We start from the raw sequence: 17,882 nt of genomic DNA, 5'->3' as shown, positions 1-17,882 counted from the left end.
AATCTCCCCGGCGATTTCGCCGTCCCGGCACCCATGCCGACCCCCACCCACCTTTTCATCTGTGCCTGTAAATCTCACCGCGTGCCAGACGCCGCGCGCGTGCCCCGACCGCGTGCCGCGAATGCCGCCGGTCTCTTCCTTTTTCTTTCTCTTTTCCCTCCCCTTTTTCCTTTCTTTTTCCTTCTTCTTTCTTCCTCTTCTTTCTTCTTCTTCCTCCCTCCCTTCTTCTCTTTCCTTCTCTCCTCCTTCCTGGCGCCCGAACCACCAGGCCCCAGCTCCTTAACTCCGACGCCCCCCCTTTTCCTGGCGCCATACCGGCGGCCGACCCGGTCCGCCGCTCGCCTGGGACCCGCCGCTCGGCCCGGTCCCGCCGGTCGCGCTGGCCTCCTCGGGAGGCGCGCCGGCCCCTACCTCATCCGCTCCAAACTCCGGCCCGGCCACGGCACCGGTGCCGTGCCGGCCATCGCCGCCCGCCGGCCCCCGAGCGGCACGCAAGCCCCGAGCCCACCGCCTCCTGCCGGACCCCGCCCCGGCGCCGCCCGCCACACGCCATCTCCTGCCGGACCCCCACCACCGCCCGCCGGTTCCGGCCCCGCCGGCCACCTCGCCGGCCTATAAAAGGGGCGCCGCCCCGGCCATCTCCTCCACGCCCACCTCATCCTCCTGCGCCCACAAACCGCCGCCGCCACCCGTGCACCACCCGAGCCGCCGCCACCACCGCCGCCAAGATCCACCGCCGGCCGCACCCCTTTCCTTACCCAAGTCCCCAAAGTAAGTAGCAAAATGGAGCCTCCACGAGCCCCTCCGCCTTCTCCCGCCACCTCCCCTCGCCGCCGGCGACCCCAAGCCGCCGCCCCTAGGCCGGCCGTGCCCTCTCTCTCTCTCTTCCGGTACACTGTGCGCACAAGAGGAAGAAGAAAGCCAAATTCCGATCTAACCCCCTGAAATCCACTATTCGCGAAATAGCCCACCCACCTCTCTCAAAGGAAACCTCACGAATAAGCCCCTCCACTTCCAAAAGTATTTACAAATAGGTCCCTGGTTTATTACAAATCAGTCCTAAACCTCCGTTTAAGCCCCTAATCCATGTTTAACCCGTCATTTCATGCGCCAAACTTCCTCCAATTAACCCCAAATTTTACCATGTCATCCTCCAGAATACTTCCGCCGATCTATATCCAAATTTCCCAAAAATAATCCTTCTACCTATTTTCCGTTCACGTTTCCTGTTTGGAGCTCACAGTTAAAAATTGTTTCCTCTTTTATTTATTGGTGTGTCTGTTTGTGTGTGCCGTAGATCGCGGATTGCCCGAGGAGGAGCCCGAGGAAGAGTTTGACCGCGAGCTCGAGCTCGAGGACCAGTACCGCGAGCCGGAACTCCCGGAAGGCTTTGAAGACGGCAAGTCCAATCTCACCCTTTGATGCATATTTATTACCCAATTTTTCAAACACAACCTATTGGCCTGTTTTACAAAGTGCATATTATTTCATCGCAAGACATGGTTGGATAGCCACCCCTTGATTGTTATAAACATTCCTTGTTATCCTATGCTTATCTCTAAATATGACTTGCTCTATTTTGATGATAACCACTGCTAGAACGCTTAGGAATTTGTTACTCAACTGCAATCATTATTACAATGGCGTATTCGGAAAATAAATGTGTGTGTGTGTGTCCAAGTAAGAGAAGTGGCTTTTGGGTTCGGGAAAAAAAGGATGTGTAGACGGGATGGATGGGTGTTCCTTGTGTGGGATGCCATGTTGTTGTGCTCGTACCTTGGTGGTTGAGCAATGTCGGGAGATATCCATCCTGTCGTGATTAAGGACCGAGTTGATGTGTCATCTTGCCTAATTCTACCATCGTGCAACCACTCGACCGTTGTATGGGCAACGGCTTAGCATAAATCCCACTAGCTGAACTGATTAGTCCTCAGGGGTGCTGGTGAGCAACGGGAACCCATGGAAAAGGAGTAAGATCTTGGTGACTTAGGTCCCGGTTACGGTCTCAGGGACGAGCCGTGAACCCCTTGGGTGTTTCCGCGAGGGCTGGCCAGTCTTAGCTAAGGTGGGTAATGGCTTTGTTAGGATCCGTGCCGTCACTACGGTGATCATGATGCGGTACCCTACTTGTGGGAAAAGTGTACACCCTCTGCAGAGTTAAAACCTATCCGGGTAGCCGTGTCCACGGCATTGGACGAGTTACGGCTTGGTCACATAACTAGCAATTGGGCAAGGATGTCATGGGTGTGTGGGGGGGGGATTTTTTGGAAGAGTCCGGCAGATGTGCCGTGTGCTATGGCGGATGGGGAGTCCGATAGCGATAAAAACTTGGATCCTTTGTATAGGATCAACCCCACTCAATGTTTCGGGTATTAAAGGAAAACTTTACAAAACCCTTTTTGGAACGATCCCCTGCATGTGTTAAAATTTAGCTTTTCCGCAAATAAACTCTAGCCTATCCTTGTTATACTTGTGCATAAACTTGCTTGTATCCCCCTCCGTGGATGGGGTTGGACTTGTTGAGTACGTTTGTACTCACCCTTGCTTCGTTGCTACAGAGGAGGACCCGGACTTCGTCGCCGAGAACCTTGAGTAGAGGTTGTGTCCGCACCTGACGCTGCCTGTGGTGTTGGTCTACCCAAGATGCTGCTGCTACCGTGTAGTCCCGAGTGCTGTCTTTTGGCAGTCGCTTGGTTAGCCGCCGTTATTTATTTACTGTTTATCGCTGCGTGGCTTTCACGCCCACTCCCTCGGGAGTTGTACGGTAACTGAATTATCTGTTGAATAAATGTGTTATCGGCCTCCTAGGATTGATATTTGTATCACATTTAGTCTCTACTTATGTGGGGACGCTTCAGAAATCTTTCAACGCTTCGCGTTCTGAAATCAGCTCGGGACAGAACGTAGTGCCGGAGTAAAATGGGCATAACTCTTTCATCCAGAATCCACTTTAGGTGAATGACCACTTGTTGGAAAGAAAATTTGATGCAGTTTGCAATGGAGCAGAAGTTTGGTACATAATATGTACTCGACCCAGAGGAATTCAATGGAGAAGAGGCAGCAGCGAAGAATGACAAAGAAGGTGAAGATGATGTTAAGCAACCATGTAAGGCAAAGAGGGATGATTGGAGGGCCTCTCTGCACAAAAGGCGATAACTTGAAGTTGATCAAGACTGGAGACAACAAGATTAGTAGCACCATGACACTACCAATCTTCTTCAGTGGGATGGTCAAGAGCTTCTAATTGTGTTGCAATAATGGAGGAAAACTGCTCAGATCGTCAACACAAAGCGCACGAGCCTCTTTTGATCCCGGCACCTTGGGTAAAGCAAGAATTATGGAGAAGATGCATCATTGCCATTATGGTACTAGCTGGTGCAGCAATGGTGATGACCTTGAAGCCAAAGTGTGTGTGACATAATGCCCCAAAGACCTTAAGATCAACATCATCAATATTTCCGGATCAATTCACGAGAAGCTACTGTTGTCATCAAGATTTTGCATGACCTCAGAAGAAAACACATATAATATTTTTGATACTTAGAAGTCCCATGAAGTTTACGTTCCAACGAATCAAGAATTAAGGCGATTGTGGCCGAATCATCAAACGTCGCGCGTCCTGAAATCAATTCTGGACAGCACGCAGTGCTAAAATAAAATGGGCATAACTCTCTCATTTTAACTCCGTTTTAGATGAATGACCAGTCGTTGGAAAGGTAATTTCATAAACTTTTCAATAGATCTATAGTTTGGTATATATTTTGTTCTGGATGCAAAGAAAAATCCACGAAGAAGAGGCAGCAGCTAGGCGATGAGAGCAACATAGAGAAGATGAGGATGAAAACAATGAAGAGGAGCTTGGCAATGCTTTCATCAAGCGTACATGATCAAATTCAGAGGCTTAGAATAAAATAAAAACCTCCAAGCAGGCTACATTGAATACAAAGAGATGTTAGAAGCAAACCACAAAAGATTACAAAAGATGACACCAAGCTGCATGGATACTTTGGATTCTCGCGCAAAGAACCATGGCTTCGCATGAACATTATCGAGGTGAGAAGTTTAGCTATATGACTATAACTAAAGCGCTTTTCGGGAGGCAACCCGTCTTTTTATTTATTTTTCTTTATTAAGATCACAGTCTATCTTGAGCTCTTAAATCGAAACCATCAAGTAACATTGTACCATTGCTCTAATGATTTCCGCAACATGTATGCTTTAAATAGGGAGCGTTGGAAAACTTATAGACCTTTTTATATGCTTTTAGTGTTTCAAATCTTTTTCTTTGTGTCTTTTTAGAGAGAAATATGAAGTATTGTACCATCCTTTAATTTTAAACTTATGGTTAGTTAATTTAGGCTAACTTTTATTTTATTTTAGACCACCTCCATTTCATGTGAGGTCATTTTGTTGTTCCAGCTCATGTTGCATTGCATTTTTATGAAGCTTTCCTACCAGCCCCACCAAAAACCAAAGCGACAGAAATGAATCGTGTAAGCTTGGGCATCTTTGTTACTCAGGTTTCCTTGCCCATCTTCCTTGTCAAGGTTGGCCAAAATGTGATGTATACTGTTTTCTTGAGTAGCTATTGCCTGGCACATCCTGTCCCGTGTTTTCTGCAGTTGGATCGTACAGTACATTTCATAAGCCCCCATTACATTAGTGTAAACTCCTGCTTCGTTCACAGCTAAACAATATTGTATATTCCACGAGGGTTTGCGATCAAACCTTATTACATTCTGTATCGTGGTATCCGCTTATACCACCCAATACCTCGCAAAACATCACAAGTGAGCTACAAAAATATACAGTTTGGAATGCGACTATGTACTGCTCTGAACCGGCCATGTTGCTCTGTTGGCACATCGATGATACTAATGCGAGATGGTCACAAAACATTTGCTTGAAGCTCCCGACGAGGAATCCTGGGTCATCGGAAGAACTGAAGCCACCCATCCAACATCCATGGCATACGCCAGCAGAGACAAGGACTCAGTACAGGCCACGTCGCACCTGGAGCGCGAACAGAGGGAACAAGACTCTGTCAGGATTACATGGCACGATGATGATCTGCACGGGCAGTCGGGCACTAGAAGAATCTTGCGGTTTTGTTCTCACCTCGAACCCGACGAGCGACCGCGTCCGGCTGTAGACGGTGGCCGCGGTGAGCACGGAGCTGGTGGACCCGCACTCGCTATCCTTGAGCGACGCGCTGGACGCGTCCAGCCTCAGGCCCGCCGGCCACGGCGACGACTGGCCGCCGCCGCCGCGTGGCGCCGCGCCGGCCAGCGACGAGGACCGCTGCATCTTGGCGCCCCTCGGCGGGGTCCCCTTCCTGCGGCTCGGCTGCCGCTCCAGCGCGTCGGTGCGCTGCCGCGGCGCGCTCTGGGACCGCGCCTTGGCGCGGGACGACTCGGTGTTGGCCATGTAGCTCGGGCACGCCTCGGAGGCCGACGACGACGCGTGCTGCGGGCTGCTCCGCGCCGTCGCCACCGAGAACTCGTCGAAGTGGCCGCTGTACGCCCTCGGGCTCAGCTCCGTCATCGCCGACGGCGCCGGGGAGCACCGGCCGTGGTGCTCGACGAGGAGCTGCCTGTCCTTGGCCGCGCCACGCCGCACCGGCTCGCCGATGTCCATCTCCACGATCTTGGCGTTCTCCTCGCAGGACCTGTCCATCTCCTGCGTTCCCGTTCCATCCTCACCGCAGTTAGACATTGCCAGGGACGAGAGTGTTCTTGCAGGTGCTGCGCTGCGGGTGAACCCAATGCAACTTACGTAGGACCGGCGGTGCCTCGGGTGCTGCGGTGACTGCCGTGGCCTTGGCGGCGGCGGCGGCGGGTGGTGGTGCTCCTGGAGAACGCGCATGCGCTGCGCCCGCAGGTGGGACTGCGCCGTGAGCAGGGCCTGCATGCAGCGGAGCGTGGCGTTCGCCTGCTTCCTCACCAGCTGGCCTCGCACCAGAGCCTGCAGCTTCACAATGCCCCTCAGCGCGCACAGCGCAGTCCTCGCCTGCCACGCAAGACGAACTGAATCGATACGGTCGTGCTACATGCCTACATTATCCAAAACAAACTCGAGTTGCGAGGCACAGGTGTGTGTGTGTGTGTGTACCAGGTATCCTCTGAAGGTGGCCTGGATCCTGACCGCCGCCGCGTCCTCGGCGAGGCTCGCCGGCAGGTTCGCCCTGCGAGAGGACAGGCGCGCCACCGCCGCCGCCGCGTGCGCCGCAGCCACCGCGGCGTCGGCGGCCGCCGCGGTCGCCACCGCAACCGCCACGGCGTGCTTCTTCTGGTCGAACTCGATGTCCGCCGCCGACAGACCGAGCCCGTCGTCCGTCCCGCCGCGCCCCGCCGCCGGCGTCGCCTCGGCAGCCCTCCCTTCCTGCGCCGCCCGCCTGAAGCTCCACCTCTTGTCCTTGGGCGCCCCCGAAGCAGGAGGCGCCGCCGCCGCCATGGCCATCGCGTCGGCGTGCGGCCTGTCCTTCTTCCCGGACAGGAAGCTCTTGAGCCACCTCCCCGCCTTCCCCATTGCTCGCCCGATCCCTGCAAGCACCGACGACTCCGCCGCCACGTTTACTCCTACATCAGCGAGAGAGACTCGATTATACTACGCACGTCGTATTTCATGGCGTAATCTATGGTAAGTACCAACCGGAGGATGCGAGTGCGACGAGGCAGCAGCCAACCACCCGCGACCGGCTCAACGCTCCGGTCAACCGCGGCCAGGCGATCGAACGGCCGGCCACGTGAAGCGGGTCGCCGCCGCGACCGCGAACATGGCGTGGATCCTAGCAACAGCACCGGCGTCGCGCGCTTTCGCCTGTCAGGATCTTTTTAATACGGGAGCGCATCAGCATTATTGCAACTGTGGGCGGGTCCGTCCATGTCAATCATTCACGGATCAGCTCCGTTCCGTCCCGTCCCCCTGACAATGGCGAAACGTGAGCTGTGCGTGTCCGTTGTCCGAGCGATCCATGGCCCTTCCTGCCTGTCAGCCCGTCCTTTTTATCCATTCATTCAGACTCAGGTCTCCGAACCTGATTACCTGAACTTCAGCTCTCTTCTCGATTCTTTTTGCCACTGGTGCTTTGCTGTGCCATGCAATTTTGACATGCCGGAGACTGTCAGAGACTCCCTGCAAGTGAGCACAAGAAATGATTCCGGAATGATTGACCGTGCCTGGTTTTTCAGATTTGGATGCGTCAGATTCGGATCGGATACGATTACAGCCGCTGGCGCCAAGAACTCACATGCTCAGAAACGCTTTTGGTTTCCACTGCGCTTGGTCGTAACCTGTGGGAATCTGAGATGGGGACAGGGCACCTGTGCGCGGTACGGCCGGGCCCGGTTCCTCCCTGTTCAATTCAAGTCCCGAGCCTTCCTGCCTGCCTGCTGCCCCGTCATCAGTTGCAGTTCATCGACTCATCCATCCATCCCGAGTCCCCGACCATCAGCTTAGCTGTTGGTGCCAGTGACCGTGACGTGGACGTACTGTCCCGTACCGGCGTCCCAGCTGGATGGAGCAGCATGATGTTGCATGGGTCTGCCGCATGTGGCTTGCCCTGCTCGGATTTGAAGGTTCCTCGCACAAGCACCTGGTCCTGACGTCGGTCGGTCGGTGCTCGGAATTACTGACTGGATTTTTCTTTTCCTAACGAAAGTAATACTGGATCTAGGCTTGTTTGGGCTTGCTCCAATAAAATTTAAAAAGGGCCTTGGTTGGGCTTTGCTCACAAAGGCCCTGTTTGGAGGCATGGGCCGTTATCATTGCCGCATGAACTAGACAGAAAAACGAAAGCAGCAGTCAGTGATTATTCTTATGCTGATCGATAGATGAAGGCGCTTGCCTGTCCTCACGCTGGGGCTGGATCTATGTCACCGGCTTTGCTGATGCAGAACCGCACACTTCCAAGAAGACCAGCTCCACCGTCAAGAGGATTCCGGTGACTGCAACCAACGACGGGCAGACCGTCATCACCAGAATGGCAAGGACAGCAGATAGACCGAAAGAGAGCAAGGGAACTCAGCTGATCGTAATGGAGCCACCGCGGCAGCGTCGCGAACAACGGGACGCGCAGGTGGCAGGCGTAGCCGACCACCACCACGGCGCGCCCGCGGACTCTGGACAGCCGGCGCCCCTGCACCAGCGCCGGCACCCCGTCCCCGTAAAACCAGCCGCGGAACGCGTCCTCGCGGGGGTTGAGGTTGGCGCAGCAGCTTGATCAAGCAAGGGTCGGCGCGTGGGAGCTTGCCGTCGACTGGTCGAGCGAGCGAACCACCAGGAGCCCCGCCCCTGTACTTTCACGGTTCTGACCGCCGGTCCTCATCCGGCGGGCGGCAAAAAGAATCCTGAGAACTTGGTGGCGACGAAGGCGATCGCTGCACCGATTTGGAAAGAAAGAGTTAGGGTGGCAGCGCGTCTTGCAGCGGTCTGGTTTGGCGTTTGCGCGTGGCGAGCGAACCCTACGGCTATTTTTGCCTAGCCTGCTAGTGCTAGCCATTCCATTCGCGGCAAGCTAGCGCAGGCGGCCGTCCTGCAATTTCGCCATGTTCCTTTCGTGATGTACTTGTACATTTATGCTCTTTTCCACGGGCGCCAGCGGCCATGCCTGATCCTGATGACTGATGGGTCGGTGCTCGCTGGGAATTAAGCAATTGAATTGACGATGACAGCAAAGCGAGTTCCTTTCCTTCTCAGAGCAATTGGATTGAAAAAAAAACAAAAAGAAGTTCCTGCTCGGAATGAATGTGCTCCGAATATTTAGAAAAGGGCCCTATTTGGGCCAGATATGGTGTCGCAAATGTTGGGCCGTCGTAACAACTTCTTCTCACAGTACGGCCCAACACTATGTATGGTCGTGTGGTGAAATAGCCCAATACGACATATGAGTACTATTCATTCCACCTACGTGATGAAGAAGAGAAATAGAGAATGCCAATAAGCAGAGCTCTGCTCTGAATTTCTTCCAAGGAGAAAAATGTCTCCTGTGTATCCTGCTCTAGTTTCTCTCAGACTAAATCCTCGTTAAGTTGACTCACCAGCACCAAACTGTACAGTAGTACAGTACTGGGTTAGGTGACGCCTGGCATGTTTCCAGGGCATGCCATCTCGTTTCGTAGGGAGAGAGGTTCACGATAACCAATCGAAAAACCCCGTGCACAAGCCGTGTGAAAGAGCACGGAGGCTCGCATTATTTGACTTTTTTTTTCTCTCCCAGGTGTCCTTCTCATGGGATGGGGTGGATAAAGGGAGACACATATTCGAGCGTGTTCTCCTTTAATTTTCTGGCAGATGAACACTCACAAAGTTTACTGTTAACGTCCATTTTCAGGGCGTACAGGTGGCGACCTTTGGATCAATCAATCGAACACGCCGCGTTGCTTTCGTGTTTGAATCATGGTGCTTCCGGGACGCGCTTAGCGTTGAGAGGATAAGCATCGCCATCGGCCCATCCCCTCCCCCGTGGATGCATGAATGAGTGTTCGAGTCGTCACAGCTTGTCAGAGCAGTCTTTGGCTCGTGAACTTGGTTTAGTGAAGAGAAGGGGGGGGGGGGGGGGGGGGGGGGGGGGGGGGGGGGCGGAGCTTTTGCTGAACACTTGAGTAGAGAGAAGAAAGCGAGAGGTACGGAATTTGGATCAGAAAGTAGCTCGCGCATGATCAAAAGTTTCAGTCCATGTTTATGAATGGTTTCCAAATATCGTCTTTGCAAATTTAAATGCTACGCGCCCTCCCTCCATCCTCCCAAGTCCTAACCAGTAGTTCATGCTCTGCACTAGTAGTTCATGCTCACTGTCACGGTTCTGTCACGGGCGCCATCCGGTAAATACGCTTTGACTTTGCCCGTTGCGCCTCTGTTGTGCTCGGCGCTGAGCGAGTCAATCCTGGAAGGCCCCTCTCCCATAAACGCCCATCGCCGCCTGCCCTGCCAACCAACTGCCTCTCCCACTTAAACGCAACCGCCCACACACGGAAAAGCGACGACGAGCACAACCGCCGCCTCGCGTGCGCAGAGATCGAAGAGCCCGAGGAACCAGCCAGCCGAGATGGTGCTCGCGGCAGGGGTCCAGCGCGCCGCGGCGCTCGTGGCGCTCCTCGCCGTCACCGCCGCCACCGCCGACGACTTCTTCTCCCCGCTCGCCCCGATCTTCGCGCCCGTCATCAGTAAGCCTCCGCTCTCCGACTTGCTCTGTCCGTGTCTTGGCCGTCGTTGGTGCTCCTGCTCCCTGACGATCCGGTCTGATCCCGAGCAGACTCGATCTGCAGCACGGTGGCGTGCGGGAAGGGGAACTGCACGGTGGCGCCGGGGACGCTGGGGTACAGGTGCGAGTGCGACCCGGGCTGGACGCAGCTCCACGTCGGCGACGAACTCAGGTTCCTGCCTTGCGTCATCCCCAACTGTAAGTATGACAGGAACCAGCGTTCCGAGCCATTCGAATCGCTGCTTCTTCTTCTTCTTCTTCAACAAGTAGGGTGCCAATTGAATATGAGTTCTGGTTTCCTTGTGTTCACTGTCGCGTGCTGCGTTGCGTAGTTCGGCAGGCTCACGGGTCGCGAATGGCCAGGCCAGCTAATACCGTCTGCCCATTGCTTGCTTGTCTCGTCAGATTCGGCGCATAACCGCGTGCCAGCTCCTTTAATCTGGGATGATACCACTTGATCAGCACCTTTGTTTTAGTATATGTGAATTCAGTATGGTTGTTAGGATACGATCATTGTGCTCCCTGATGGTCGAAGTGTGTACGGATACTGGGAGTGTGGTAGGCACTGATTCTGTGATTCACTAATCAACAGCTATGCTAAGACCATACTGCCTGCGTATCAAAGTTTGCTCATGTACGGCTTCTGCCAGCTCAAAGGCTGTTCGGAGTGAATATCTGAATTTTAGATAGGAAGACTAAATTCCAGGAAACTAGGCACATCTTAAAAAGCCTGATGTGTGGGACTGTACTTGCACTCTTCATGCATTGTGTCTGTTCCAGATTTATCCCGTGGTAACTCAAGGCTGCTGATGTTCTGCGAGTCTTGTTCTAGTCAAAATTTGACATCATTTTTTGGCAAGTATGCAGGCAAAGTCTAAACGCATACAAACTTAATTGGACCGGCTCTATGCGTGTGGCGTTTCAATTTCGTGCTCCATATACTGTCTCTTTTGAGAATGCAGTTCTTATATTCAGGGCGCGTCTCAATCAGAAAGAAAAAAGGATGGATTTCTTTAGAGTGTTTGGGTCTAGTATCGTTTTCAGAGTTGCTTTATGCTTTTTCATACCACAAGTAACACAGCTGAAAATTACATAATGCCTTTATTAGATTACTCCATCTGGATACACTAAAACCAGTTTGTATCTTCATGTGGTTTCACAAGGATTTTTCTGCAGCTACCTCTATCTTACTTTACCACATACGTATCTAACCAGATGTCAGCAATATTCATCAATACCCTCCAAGGGACAGTTTTTTTTTTGTGCTGACAACAACTTTGTTAATGTATGCTCACATCATTTCAAATGATCAAATGATAACATTTCCTTTCAGGTTCCATTGACAGCTCATGTTCCAACGGTTCATCAGCACCAGCACCAACGCCTTTGCCAGCACCTAAAAACTTCTCACTCAACCGTAATTGCCCCATCTCATTAGTCCTGGAATATATGTTTCTGCTGTAAGCCTGTAACCATGATATTTACATGCCATATGAATTATTCAATTAATTCTGCCTCTATCCTTTTGTTCCTACAGCATGTGAATTAGCATACTGTGGCACCGGAGGCACGTGCAGGAACGGCTCTGGTCTCAGCTACCACTGTGAGTGCAAGGAGGGTTACAGCAACCTTCTCAACATGACCACATTGCCTTGCTTTCAGAACTGTAAGATCAAACGCTCCAAGCCATTTACCTTACAAACACAGAGGCTGCCGTAACAAATCCCACAACGGCTAACTCATGGCACTCTTGCAGGTTCCATCGGTGCAGATTGCTCAAGAATAGGGATCCTTCCCTTCTCAAACTCTTCCAACAAATCCCCTGCACCACCCAGCTCGGAGAGCATTTCTAACAATGGCATTGCAGCAGCGCCAGGTACAAAATTCTTTTCAGATGTCAATGAGTGTATGCATGTGTGTTTTCATGCATAGATTCAGACAACTGATCTACTGGCGTTGCCTATAACTATGCAGGATCCATTTCACAGCGAATTTTAATGCCGCTGCTGCTGATAGTCTCACTGGCCGTGAGTCAGGTGATATAGATGGACGATGGAGCATCGCACGGTAGCCCTAGACTATTTTTATCCACGGGACAGCATAGAGTTGATAGCTTGTTAGGATTAAACTTTTGGGATGTGTGCTATACTGCTGCAGGATTGCATTTGATGGTTGATTTCCACTGTAGACGTTAGAGACTTGATCAGTTTATGTGGATGTGGAATAAATGTTTCTGTGAATAATCGAGTAACTTTACTGTTCATGGGATGCCTGCGTTGCTGCACCTAGCCTGGTCCTGAACATCTCGATCAGATTATGATGAGATACTAATCTCTAATCACCTAGCCTGCGACCTCTCAGGTAAATCGTTGTTACAATTAAAAAAAGAGCATTATAAGCATTTAAATTCACTAAGGTTATTTTTCAAAAAAAAAATCTCCGCTAGGATTACTTACTTGCTTGGAACTTCTTGTTAAGATTTTTAAATTATTTTTTAAATACAATATTTCTCCTTCCCGATGTTCCCTGAAGCGAATTTCGCAAAAAAAAAAAGGATGTTCCCTGAAGCGAAATGCCAAATGGGCCATGGGTAGAGATATTTATGGGCCAAATAGAACTAGGCCTGCCTTATCGTCTGTCATGGGTCCCATTTGTTATGGATTCCCTGCCATGGGCCTTCGTGGCTTTATATAACAATCATTGGGCTGGAAGCGTTCTTTCAGTATGTGTTATGTGTTGATGAACAGAATTCAAGAGGAGATCATGGATGAATGCTGAGTGACAAGTGGCTATTGCAAGTGGCGAGCAAAAGTTAGGCAGCTAAGTTTCAGCGTCTGTAGCAGCTGTTGCTTATATTGTAAGGAAAAAGAAAATCCTAATGAAACTGATCGCATATGACTATATGAGGGTGCAGAATAGCCTTGCTTAGTTGCTTCACAAATCTTTTGAAACATTGCCTTTCAGTCTCTCCCAGTTCTGTACAGGTAGAAACTTCTAATGTTTCCGGTCACTCGACAAGCTAAAATGTTAGACACAGTAGTAAAGATTTGACAATGCCAACAAAAAAGGCTGCATATTCACAACCCTACTGTTTGCTTCCATCCAATATGAACTCATTTGTACAGTGAGACTGACAACGCTAACAGCTGAGTTGTTGCTGTCCATCATGCCATCATGGTTCTCCAAACAGCAGTGCACATTGCGCTCCGAGACACGAAGATCACTCGCCTTGTTTCCAAGCTACAGAAGCTCGCCTGTATCACACTCCCCTTCTTGGACAAAGAAAGATGCTCGATTCTGTGTCACCACCACTTGGTTTCTTCAGATTGTTACTGCTCCGTGTTCTTGTTCCTCTTGGTTCTGCGTGGAGGGAATCAGGGAAGTGGTTGCACTACTCACCAACAGCGCGAGAGCGTGTTGCAGTGAGAGCAAGCAACCTCACTCCCAAGAATACTGTTAGAAAGCCAACAGGTGAAGCTTTGGCAGCTGCGCCGGCGCAAACTGCGAAGGTGCCCACGCCCTTTTCTTTTTGAGAGAAAAACTTGGGGCCTGGCTATAGAAGCTCTTCCAAGAACCCTATTTTTCAGGGGAGCATTACCGACTGCACAAGCACACAGATTTTGCTCTCCTACTGTATTGTACTTTACTTACTTCTCAGCATAGCATCTTCATTTTTACTTATCTTTGTAAAAGAGCAGCAGTTTTTAGTAAATTACCACCATCCAGCAGCAGCTGTACCCTAGCTACGAAATGAGAGTGACGCATTATTACTTGAGGGAGCTGTAAGCTTTTCAGCGTCGTAAGCTGTAACCCTTTTTAGGACCTCTTGTACCATCTCCGGCCAGCTTCACAGTAGGCTTTTAAAAATGCCCACGGACAAGCCTCAGTGTCACTGACACAGGAGTAACCATGCCCAGAAAATTTTCTTATCTGCTTTTCGATCGCAGCCCCAAGAATTGTTTAATGTATGTTTCCAAATTTGAAGCGTCCAAGGCGAGAGGAATGACCAGATGTTCAAGGCGAGGAGAAAAGCCACCATTTTCGCAAAGCTGCAGCTGCTGGCCTCATGGTGCGTGCCTGAATGACACAAAATGCAGCCTAGCCTGCGACGGGAAGGATTATAATGCAGCGATGATTGAACTAGCTTGCCCTAGGCCTGCAGATCATAACCCTAGCTCATGTAAACAAATGCGTATTCAGTATGCAGCAAAAACAAAAGCATTGGCATCTGGAATACTGACTCCATTTTCTCTCGGGCCAGGCCAGGGCCTCTCTAGGGAACTTATGCTGATTTGACGTGAGTAAAGCAGAACCAGCAGTGGCAGTAACATAAATTAGTGCCACTGCCAGAGAGGAGGAAAAGACCAGCGTAGCTCACTGTTCCTTGACATTGTATATGCACACAGGCTCGCTTCCCTTCCCCTTTATTTCTAGCTTCTGTAAAAGCTGGGTTCCAGTACTGTACGCCTACAACCTCCTGTTATCCGAGCCACTGTTTCCATTCTCTTCTTTGAGGGGGTTGGCTCGAGCTGCTTTTCTGTGGTTTTCTGCGCACTCAGATGCTACCTCAAGTCGTCAATCGATCTGTGCTGCAAACCAAATACTCTGTCACGCATCTGCTCCAAACTTTAGGTTGTTCATTCGATGGGGAATTTTGATGAAATAAAGTTGAAGTGAGGAAAAAAATGGTTCATTTGAGTGCTGCCTAACTGCATGGATGCACCTCCCACAAGAACACGGCAAGAACCTGAAGGGAAGTAGTTTCAGGTCTCATCCGATCATCCCTCCATCCAGAGCAAACAGAATTTTTTTTTTTGGAAAACAAACCAGGCAGGATCCGGATCAAAGAGATGACAAAATTTAGGAAATTTTACGAGTACAAGATGATCAACGTTATGTCCGGGGTATCAAGAAGTTCACAGCACAGATCATAATCGCAGGGAAATCCCCAGAACCGAAAGGGAGTCTGGAACAAACAGCAGGAAGCGAAAAGACAGAAAAAGAAGAACAAAAATGGCGACATCGGCATCTCTCTTTGTACACACAACAGACAACCGGTTACTTACAACGGATTACATTCGTATCAATCTCCAAGAACTCAGCCCAGCAATGTTCGTTCAATCCCTAGCTGATAGAATCGAAGCCTCCATCCATGGCTAGCTTAGTTTCTCGGGCAAATCTCCTCGTCCTCGTCTCCTCTTCCAATCAAATCGCTTCTTCCTTGCCGTGCTCTCTTCCACGTCTCTCATAGTCTCACAGTCTCCACCAGTAGTAGTAGTACACCTAGCCGGCTAACCCCCTGCGTGCAGTGCAGCCACCAGCAGCCATGGCGACGCAGCTGCTGCCTTGAGGAGTGTCTAGCTAGCTTCAGTGAGTGAGCGAAGCGTCAGCGTCAGCATGAAGAGCTTGCGGTGGGTCAGGGCATGAAGAGCTTGTTGCCGCACTTGCAGCGCCAGGCCTCCGGGTAGTACTCGAGCGGGAAGCTCCGGCCGGGCTGGATGGCCACGTGCACTGGCCGGCACGGGTGGCAGCCCCCGCACCGGCTGCGGCACGTCGGCGGCGACGACCCGGGCCCCACCAGCCCCCGCCGCGCCGCCGTCGTCCCGGGATCCCACGAGTACCCCTCCTCCGGCGCCACCCGACCGGCTCTCCCCCTCGCCGACGTGCACGTCCCTGCAGAGCGCGAGAAAAGACACGCATGTGAGCTGGTAATAATGCAAGTGAACTGCCATAGACTCGGCATGTGCTGTATGAGTGACAGTACCGGGAGCGGAGGAGCTGAGGAGGAGGAGCACCACCAGCAGCAGCGCGGCGGAGAGGGTCCGACGCCGGCTCCGGCCGCTGCGGCTCGGCCAGCCCATGGACGCGCGCGCGCCCGTGATAGCTCGACCAGGACCAGATCTCGCCGGCGCTGCCGCGGCGCCCGCAGCGCCGGGCTCGGGGACGAAGCGAGGCACTGTACCTGACAAGAAGCTGAGCGCCGAGCGAGCTAATGATGAAGAAGAGAGAGCGATGGAGTGAGTGAATGGCGTGTGTGCGCGAGTCAATTCGCACGCATGGACCGTGCGTGCACTCGCTGAGGCAAGGGAGCGAGGGATCCAGACTTCAGAGAGAGACGGGAGGCTGTCTGCGGTTGGGGGTGGTGGTAGTCTGGGGGCGCGGCGGGCGGGTGGGCGTGATGGCTCCTCTCCGTTTGCTATTTGGAGCAGCTAGCGCGAGCTGAGCGGAGCGGCGGAGCAGGAGGAGGTGGTGGTGGCCTCTGGCCTGGGCCCTGCGGGGAAGGTTTCCTTTGGTTTTGGTGGCGCTCGGGCGTCGCGGCGTGCGGGCGGGTGGGCAGGGCTCCCTCGGCGCCCCCTCGTGCGCCTGGCCCTTGGGGGCAGGGGGGCGCAGCAATTCGGCTCGCAGTCTGGGTGGGCGGGGTGGGGTCGAGCGCGGCGCGGCGCTCCGCCTCGCGATTCGTGACGGGCCGGGGCCTGGCACGGCGTGTGCTGGCTGGCCGGTGGCGTTGCCGTGCCGTGTGCACCGCCTGATCGGTACGTGCGTGCTCTGACTCCATGGACGGCCGCCCGCCGGCTTTTTTCAGAACGATGCGGCAGGTCTCGTGTTTTTACCAGCAAGACCCTGCGCTTTGCAGACAGTCGAAGATAAGATTATGCAAGTGCACACGTTATTGGTTTTTACAGGTTATCTCATGATGCACGAACGATGTTTATAATGTGGAGAAGAGACATGAGTGAGAGAATGTGGAGCATTTGGCAAGAAAGAAATGGTCCTATCTTCCAACAACATCATCCCAGCCCAAATTTAGCTACGAGTACCTTCAGGCATGAATTCGCTATAGTTATCCATCAAGGGAGGAAGAAATACCTCATCTACGTAGTAAAATAGCTAAACTCCTTTTGTAACTTTAATTTCTTTCGGCCTTCGCTTTAGCTTCTTGTAGCTGCTTGGCTATGGCTGTAGCTATACAACGCTACAACCGATCGGCTGCACAGCCTGATTATATTTTGTCAAAAAGAAAAGAAATCCCAAATCATATATTCTAACCGATGTTGCTCAAAACTGACTATCGACTGGCTGGCTACTGCATCTGCATTTGCAGTCGAGCCGCAGGCTCAACCGAATCAGTAGGGGTGCGAACCTTCCTGATTCATGAAAAATAAGGTTGGTATTTAGTGAAACAAAACCATATATCTTTTAGGCGCCATGCTGCGCTGATGAGCCACGGAGGTTGTCTTCATCAAGCACATTCTTTGCTACCTGCAGCAACGACCAGCACAGGATGAAGATGATGGTCGACGAGTTAGAGTTTGCTAGCGTTTTCGTTCATGTACGTTGCTTTTTTCGTTCTTGTGTTCGTGTGTCCCCCCCCCCCCCCCCCCCCCCCCCCATTCTTGTGAGATGTAGTTCTTCATGAAACAGCTACCTTTTTTAATTGATTGTTTATGGTGGAACATGTGTCCCTTTTCTTGTTGAGCTTGCTAATGAGTCCGCTCCAACACTCCTCCGCTGAACGCCGTCTTAGCCTGCTGCGGATGGGTACGCACTGCCTTGTCAAAAACTATCCCGAGTGAGATCCATCCGGGATGATTACTATGTAGGGAGTTATATCTCAATAAAAGGAATAAGAATAGCAACAAAGAAATTAAAGTTACAAATAGTGAGTCTAGCCATTTTACTA

At 51.9% G+C, this 17,882-nt stretch overlaps 3 protein-coding genes across 4 annotated transcripts; 1 reads left to right on the top strand and 2 right to left on the bottom strand.

The window, feature by feature from the left end:
* Positions 1-4,680: 4,680 nt before the first annotated feature.
* Positions 4,681-6,926, bottom strand: LOC117836473 (protein IQ-DOMAIN 19). 2 transcript variants are annotated; one of them, XM_034715909.2, is made up of 5 exons: positions 6,652-6,926; positions 6,112-6,542; positions 5,776-6,009; positions 5,119-5,679; positions 4,681-5,013 (listed from the first exon to the last, which is right to left on the bottom strand). In XM_034715909.2, exons 2-5 carry the CDS (start codon positions 6,526-6,528, stop codon positions 4,993-4,995), a joined length of 1,233 nt encoding a protein of 410 aa, XP_034571800.1. In that variant the 5' UTR covers positions 6,529-6,542; positions 6,652-6,926; the 3' UTR covers positions 4,681-4,992. The 2 variants fall into 2 exon arrangements, with proteins under 2 accessions (XP_034571800.1, XP_034571799.1); XM_034715908.2 differs by having other exon boundaries at positions 6,112-6,578; positions 6,652-6,919.
* A 2,880-nt stretch (positions 6,927-9,806) lies between these two features.
* On the top strand, positions 9,807-12,464 carry LOC117836158 (uncharacterized). The gene is made up of 6 exons (XM_034715537.2): positions 9,807-10,163; positions 10,253-10,399; positions 11,535-11,618; positions 11,739-11,867; positions 11,958-12,077; positions 12,176-12,464. Exons 1-6 carry the CDS (start codon positions 10,046-10,048, stop codon positions 12,244-12,246), a joined length of 669 nt encoding a protein of 222 aa, XP_034571428.1. The 5' UTR covers positions 9,807-10,045; the 3' UTR covers positions 12,247-12,464.
* A 2,621-nt stretch (positions 12,465-15,085) lies between these two features.
* LOC117836598 (EPIDERMAL PATTERNING FACTOR-like protein 5) lies at positions 15,086-16,431 on the bottom strand. Its single transcript, XM_034716064.2, has 2 exons — positions 15,966-16,431; positions 15,086-15,874 (listed from the first exon to the last, which is right to left on the bottom strand). The coding sequence occupies exons 1-2, from the start codon at positions 16,060-16,062 to the stop codon at positions 15,618-15,620; spliced, it is 354 nt and encodes a 117-aa protein (XP_034571955.1). The 5' UTR covers positions 16,063-16,431; the 3' UTR covers positions 15,086-15,617.
* Between the last annotated feature and the right edge of the window lie 1,451 nt (positions 16,432-17,882).

This window comes from Setaria viridis, chromosome 9, assembly GCF_005286985.2.
Source record: "Setaria viridis chromosome 9, Setaria_viridis_v4.0, whole genome shotgun sequence".
NCBI classification, from domain to species: Eukaryota; Viridiplantae; Streptophyta; class Magnoliopsida; order Poales; family Poaceae; genus Setaria; species Setaria viridis.
The sequence above is the reverse complement of the archived record's forward strand: the minus strand, read 5'-3'. Positions and strand labels throughout refer to the sequence as shown.